The sequence below is a fragment of the Nannobrachium achirus genome, assembly GCF_963921795.1.
Source record: "Nannobrachium achirus genome assembly, chromosome: 10".
NCBI classification, from domain to species: domain Eukaryota; kingdom Metazoa; phylum Chordata; class Actinopteri; order Myctophiformes; family Myctophidae; genus Nannobrachium; species Nannobrachium achirus.
This window is the reverse complement of record NC_137819.1, coordinates 42,085,282-42,092,781: the sequence shown is the minus strand read 5'-3', so window position 1 is coordinate 42,092,781 and position 7,500 is coordinate 42,085,282. Positions and strand designations below refer to the sequence as shown.

Sequence of the window (7,500 nt, the reverse complement as noted above, 5' to 3'; positions counted from 1 at the left end):
ACTGTCCTGGCCTGGGGGTGTATCAAGCTGCCTCACGCTACAGAAACAGGAGATAGGCTCCTGCCCTAAGTGCCTCATGGCTCTGCAAAGCTTACTTCTACTATACTGTATGAATGCAGGTGTACTTTGCAATTTTGATATGCCTTTTGGTTGTATGCCTTGGAAACAGAAATTTGAAAACTGCAGACATGTACTGTATAGGGATAACAGGACCGTGGCAGGGCAGTGAAGATTACTGGAATTTTTCTATCTCTGGGACCCCAATCTACACTGTAAAATCATCAGTTTTATTTTAATTCATTTGTACACTCTTAGAGTAAACATTCGGACCCCTGGCGGTCCCCCGGACCTGATGTTGACAACCAATGGTCTTAAGATCACATTGATTATTGGAACGACCTTATGATGGCCCTTATTCACGCTCTCCCTAGGGTGATCGGGTGAAGCTCCTCCATCATGGCCTCTGTGATCAACACGTACAGCGCATCAATGTCTAGAAATATTCAAATAGACAGAATGCTAATTCAGCCTTTCCTTCCCCGCAATCGATGCACCTTGGCAGAACAGCAACTGTTGAGGTTCTTGGCAGCGGCATTGTGGGTAAACAAACGGAAGTGATTCGAAATAGAAACCTGTCACGGGTCAGAGAAAAATCTTTGGTATTGAGTAGGGCGCTAGTAGAGGAGTGTGCTTAGAATATTTTGTGAAGCTGCACATATGTAACTTTCCTCTTCTACCCATGGAGCCACTGGGGAGGTAGTGGCTCAGGGGTAGAGTGGCCGGTAGAGCGGACAGATGGGAACCGTGAGGTTCCCAGTTCAATCCCAAGCTCCCCCAGAGTTAGTGCCGAAGTGTCCTTGAGCAAGATGCTGAACCCCTAATTGCTCCCGATGCGCAGGTTGGTGCCTTGCATTTCCTCCTCCATTGGACAATCTATGTAAGGTGCTTTGGATAAAAAGCCCTACATATAAATGCACTATTTACCATTTGTGAAATGGCATATAGGCCAGCAGCAGCCTGGAACCTGCAGCTGATGCTGTGTTCACACTAGCGGCCACAAAACGCTACAAACCTACCAAGCCAACTACATTGCTGCCGAGTCGACGAGTCATCCATTGAAGTTTTGCTCAAGCTACAGGGAAACAGCAAGCATTTTTATCTGGTTATGCTTTTATTTTTATGACACGAATTCTTCTATTTTTAAGGATTGATTTATTTAGATTGATACAGTATTTTATGCACTATTTATTGATTATTTTATTCATTTTTACTATCTTTAAGTAGGAGAACATAGTTTAGTTTTTTCCCGAAGCTGCTTGCAGATGGAAAACATGACAAAATGACAAATAAAACAATTGATCAATCAATCAAGACTAAAAGCACGGTGACACGTTTTGGGTGTCAGTTCGTAGCCTCATGTCATCGGTCTCCATTGAAAATGATGTGCAGCTTGTTGCTTTGTCGCCACTAGTGTGAAGGCAGCTTAAGATGACACCTCATCGGCTTATTTTCAGCTGGCTGACCGTGTTCATTTTGTTGCGCTTACTGTTCCATGGCAAGATACACAAATCCCAGATACATTCAACTAGGCAGCCACTGAGCCAGAGAAATGAAAGTAATTAAGATTTTGTTTGCTCTGTGGATTAGTAGCTATATATCCGTGACTGGCTTACTCAGGTAGTTAATTAGTGAGTGGTGATCGTATCAGTGGTTTTCTACCAGTGGTCCTGGGACGACCAGTGGTCCTTGAGGGGGTTCCAGGTGGTCCCCAGCTAAATGATGGAGAGTTGGTAACCAAATGGACCCTTATAGATCTTTAACTCTTGAGAGTGTATAATGAAACCAAATGGACCCTTATGGGTGCCTTTGGTTTCATTTTACATTCTCAAGAGTTCAATTAGTGTTAAACACCTGCATTACTTAATTTACAAGAAGTCTAAATAATTAGAGTGTAGGGGTGCCCAAAAGGTAGATCATGATCTACCAGTAGATCACAAAGGCTGTGCAGGTAGACCACATGACATGCCTCTAAAAAATGTAAATACAAACAAAAATCACAAACTCCTTTTTTGTTTATCTCTCACTTTAATTAAGTTCAAGAAGGGCCTCTCAGCTCCCTTCATGGCTTTTAAAGTAGGCACATCCCAAATGCAATGATTTGTTTTCAAGAGTGTGTAGCATTACAAAGAACCTTTTCCCCTTACTATTTCCCTATTTTTTCCCTACTATTTAAGTGGGTTTGTCTTATGTAACATCAGTGCCGCTACGTTGAGCTGTTCATTTTGAAAGTAGCCCTCAAGTCACAAAAGTGTGGGCACCCCGGGTGTAGAAGAATTGTTATTTTGATCAATATTTGCCTGTTATCTCTCCTATTGCATCACATCAATACAGCATTGAACTGTGGACAAAGTCTTATCCAACAATAACAAAATATCTGAGAGGCTCAATCTCAGATCCGTGGTTCAAATGCCAAATAAATAATGGACCTTGATATGAAAAAGGTTGAAACCACATCCATATCAAACCAGAAAAGCAACTTCTGAAGACCCTCCAAAAAGCGTCCAGCTAATTCGTTGACTTGATTTCTGCAAACCTAAGCAGCAGGTTGTTTCAAGCCATAAGGTTTCGGACGTCCCATTCCATTAGTTTGTCGTTGTCAGATACGACACGTTTACGAACGACTAAGCGGGCCGTTTCAATTTGGAAGGGTCAGCTAGCTGTCATGTTAATCTGTTGCTGAGATCAATACTGAGGTCATCGGTTCAAATGCTGTGTAAGTCAAATGTCAGGGTGATCATTCTAGCGTAGAGGAGGATGTACTGTAGGGTTGGATTCATGTTGGGGGTTGTCTTGGGGGAGTGGCTCTCGAGAAGACTGGTTGGAAAAACACAAATTTTAATGATAACAGCAACATTATATACGTGTATGTATATATATATATATATATATATATATATATATATCTCTTTTTATAAATTATTATTATTATTATTATTATTTTTAAAGCTGCGCATAATGTTACTTTCCTCTTCCATCCTGAATTTGAAAGCTATTTCCTGCAAAAGTGCTGAAATTTCTACCATTGAGTTCATAGAGCTTGTTTGCTTGCTCAGGGGATAAATTGAATGTAGACCATCGGGTAAAGCATTTGTTGTGAGACATGACCTCGGCTTTGACACAATCTAAATGTCTCAATAGAAGAGCAGGGAGCCAAAATTCAACCACCCCAATTGTATAAGTCATATTGTGTCAAGATATTCTACTATAGAGATTGGTCCAAGTTACAATTTATTAATAAAAAAAAAGTAACATTATAATAATAATGGATTGCATTTTATAGTGCTTTTCTAATCCCTCAATGCGCTTTACAGCGGTTCATTAATTTACACATTGGGAGGTGAAGCGCCGAACAGTCGACACCAGCATCCTCACTTCCCACATTCACACACCGATGATGGCAAGCCAAGCACTGACCGACTTATTGGAGGCAGTTTGGGGTTCAGTGTCTTGCCCAAAGACACTTCGACACGTGGAGGAGCCCGCCCTGCGCCACAGCCACCCCATAGTGCCGCTTAGAAAAAATTGTTTTTATTGTGATACCGATAAATAGAACTTAGAACTTGATGTTAGCTCCATTGATCCAAACCAGAGCACAAACAAACACGTTTTGAAAACACGGCAGCCCTTAAGTGGTCGGATGGTGGGCCGCAAACGCTTTTCGAGATTTTCAAGTGGGCATTGATCAAAGAAAAGGTTGAGGAACCACTGTTCTAGAGAGGTGTCGCGTGTCTAATTCAATAAAAGAACTAACTGGGCTACGCGGTTCCTGCCTGTCACCTCCTATATCACGGCCACTCTCTCACCAGTAAATGAGCTTTCTGCATAAAGGTGGAGCTCCATTTTAAACGGCACAAAGGATTGTTGTTGTTGATTGTTGTTCCACCTCTCGTCGTCGAGATGAAAACCATTTGTATTGCAACGATATTGGATTGTGTTTTTGTCTGCGTTACGTGGCTCTATTGCTCCCTTGATACTGCAGAATCATTTGCCCAAGCATGACACAGACTCTGAGATAGCAAGACCTCCCTGAAGCAGAGCCTAAAGATAGAATATTACATTTACATAATAGGCACAAAAACACTTGTAGGGCATAAAAGGTCATAAATAAATAAAAAACACAATAGGCCTACTATAAACATTATGAAACTGCTTTGAATTCGATTTTTTCATTTAACTTTATTTAACCGGGCAAAAATGAACTCGGAAGCAGATTCTTATTTACAGTTGTGACCTGCCAATAGACAGACGGAGAGAATCCCTAAATGCTACTATACAAGAGGAGGCTGGGTCTGGGGAGGTGGAGGGAGTTTGATCACTGACAAACTGGGCGGCGAGAGATATCGAGCATGGAAGAAGTGATTGTCAGTCTGCTTAAATAGACGCCATAGATTGAACCATTAGGATCGTGGGTGCGTAGGTGTGATTAGAAAGATGATGAGTGTTCCTCGCCTGCATGCCTGAACCACAGCGATTGCAACGTTTTCATCACAACGTGTGTTTTGACGATTCTGCACATTTTGCCTATTACTGTAGCACAGTGAACAGTCCTCTGTGACTGCACATAATTTACGTGGTCATTCGAGCTGTGTGTGTGTGTGTGTGTGTGTGTGTGTGTGTGTGTGTGTGTGTGTGTGTGTGTGTGTGTGTGTGCGTGTGCGTGTGCTTGTGCGTGTGTGTGTGTGTGCGTGTGTGTGTGTGTGTGTGTGTGTGCGTGCGTGCGCGCGTTCCAGGTGGCAATAGACTTCACAGCCTCAAACGGGGACCCCAGGAACAGCTGCTCGCTCCACTACATTCACCCCTATCAGCCCAACGAGTATCTGAAAGCTCTGGTGGCGGTAGGGGAGATCTGCCAAGACTATGACAGGTACAAAGTCTACAAACCACTTAACAACCCTTAAGCCCTATTTTATGCTTTGTCACTCGGTTCTGCAAGGAACATCATTCATCACCCTCAAGCTATACTCTAGTCACAGAATCTGACGCAATGGGATTCCCCACCTTGTTGTGTCATTATTCAACGCTCCCGGGAGTCGTGACGTTCTCGCTCTCACTCCCAAGTAATAGGTTGACACGTCCAGCATCGTGTTGTGGGGAAATCACCCATCACCCATCAGCAATTGGTGCTAGAATGCGCTGTGGCTGCAATAAGCTAGCCGTTTAAGGCAGGGTCTGTTTTTCTGTGCGAGTGTTCTTCTGCCCGTCCAGTCTGTCCGGGGTTAATATTCTAAATATCCTGGACATTTTCACCTAGAGTATAATGACATGCCCAAAATAGCGATACGAGGTTGGAGGTGTTTAATCAATCATCCTTTACCTAAGGTCACATTTGTGACTTTTTAGAGGAATACTGTATGGTGTGTGATATTGTAGTCCTTTGAAGGACAGGTGATCTGTTTTCAGATTTTAACAAGTGTCCCCCCATATATATTGTTGGCTAAGAAACGATTCTCTATGTAGGTGAGATGAGATGAACCTTAACAACTAACAACTAACAATTTAACATAGTTGATCTCCCAGGTTAAGTTGGGCATTGTAAAATGGGAGACATGTCCCTGTCAAGGACATTGTCTCTGCAACCAGGTGTCCTGCAGGCTGCGATCCATCAATTATCGCTCAATAACATCAACATGATTGATTACCGAGTCTGAAGGACACTTGGTTTTGGCTACACTTAAATCCGGTATTGATTTTCAACACTCGATCTTGCGGTCAAAATAATAGCAGCCCGCAGTAATTATTGTCACTGCTGCGCGTGTTGAAGGGTAAAGGTGAAACACTCAAAATCCCTTGGCTCTCCTCATCTCTTTTTTTCGATGAGCACTTCCATTCTTTTTAAAGTGAAGATGTTTATGCATATTTCTTTCATTTTGTTTTAAGCACTTTATTGTATAGATAAGCTATTTTAGCTATTCCTTGTATGTCAAAATTAGGCCTAAGTGGTTTATAATTGTTATTACAATTACATTTTTGTTTGGGATTCTCATTTCAGTCATAATCGTACAGCTCTACATGTTGGGTATACTAGTGTAGGGTGTTTTCCCCCCTTTCATCTGGTGATCAAGGCTTGTTAAAATGAATTGTGCTCTGCAATAGAACTGTAACATATTCATAACCGATGATATTGTCATTGTCAGCACTGTCGGCAGCTTCCATTACGCATCTGTTCCGATGTTTAAACAATAGTTATTCTTATCATGAGCATTTGGAAAAACAGCAGGACATATCTCAGTCAATATTTGAAGTATAAAAATAATACTTCTTTCTATGCCCCCCAGTGCAACAAAATTCAAAACATGTTTTCAGAGATATGGCAGCTGATTTGCGTGGAGAAACGATGCGTGCTGAAGTGTGCAGCACTTCCATTATGATAGTCGCACTGTGCTGACAATAAAACATAAAGGACATAAAACACATACAGTACTGTACTGTCGGCCTGGAATTCCATCTGCTGAGTCTCAGACAGAAATTGCTTTGCTTCTGGAGAGTAGGAATCCAGCTGTGCAGGTGTCAGCTGAAGGCTGCTGTTTCATCTGCAACGCGCACAAATGTGCACACACGCACACACACGCACGCACACACACGCATGCACAGATTGCACACGCACGCGCGCACGCACACACTATTTCTACATTGCAGTAGTGATACTTTTACTTAAGTAAAACATGTGAGTACCTTTCCCACCACTGCATATACTGTATGAAAACATAGCCTACTGCCACATGCAAGGAGAGGTCATTAGAACGACCCCAACCATATGGCTCGAGTTCAGTTAAAGTATGTTTTTTATGAATATGAGTATACCGGTAGCTCGACAAGGACAACCATTACAGATGGGCTGTAAATAGCTATCAGGCGTAGCGGAGGATGCATCTTGGCTCCTGTACAGGCTACCAAAATATCATGGCATATCATAATTTATTATACAGTATAAGGACTATACGTGATGGTCAAATATAAAGGTTAGATATAAACAACCATAATAACATAACATCATTTCTTCCTCTCCCCCCTTCTCTACTTTCCAGCGATAAAATGTTTCCCGCATTCGGTTTTGGAGCACAGATACCGCCTGACTTCAAGGTAAGTAAAAAGGCATGTTTTTATTTTACGTATGCATGTGTCTGTAGTGAGCTCGAGGTGGTTCTCAAAGTGGCCTAACCCCTAGGGATCCCGGGGGGGGGCGGGGGAGTCCTTTGGGTATACCCTGAAGAAGAAGTGTGTGTGCCGAAACGTTGGTGTCCTCACTCTGCGCCCTTAAATAAAATATTGGCACTTACCAGTGTGTAGCCGCATCCCATGTCTTTTAAAGACTACCATTGAGGGTTCCAGGAGGTCCCCAGAAAATATGTTGTTAATATATCATCATAATGATTTGGAAACTTTAAATGGGTCATTATGCTCAATGAGTACTTTCTACTTTTGGTAATTTAAGTACAATCA

At 42.2% G+C, this 7,500-nt stretch overlaps 1 protein-coding gene across 1 annotated transcript in view; it reads left to right on the top strand.

Moving 5' to 3' along the window:
• The window catches only part of cpne4b (copine IVb), a gene marked incomplete at both ends in the record, with an annotated part of 50,507 nt that overhangs the window by 32,449 nt on the left and 10,558 nt on the right, over positions 1 to 7,500 (top strand). Inside the window, 2 exons of the mRNA XM_080735497.1 lie at positions 4,791 to 4,924; positions 7,086 to 7,140. Coding sequence (XP_080591623.1) covers positions 4,791 to 4,924; positions 7,086 to 7,140 — 189 coding nt within the window. The remainder of the gene's footprint in view (positions 1 to 4,790; positions 4,925 to 7,085; positions 7,141 to 7,500) is intronic.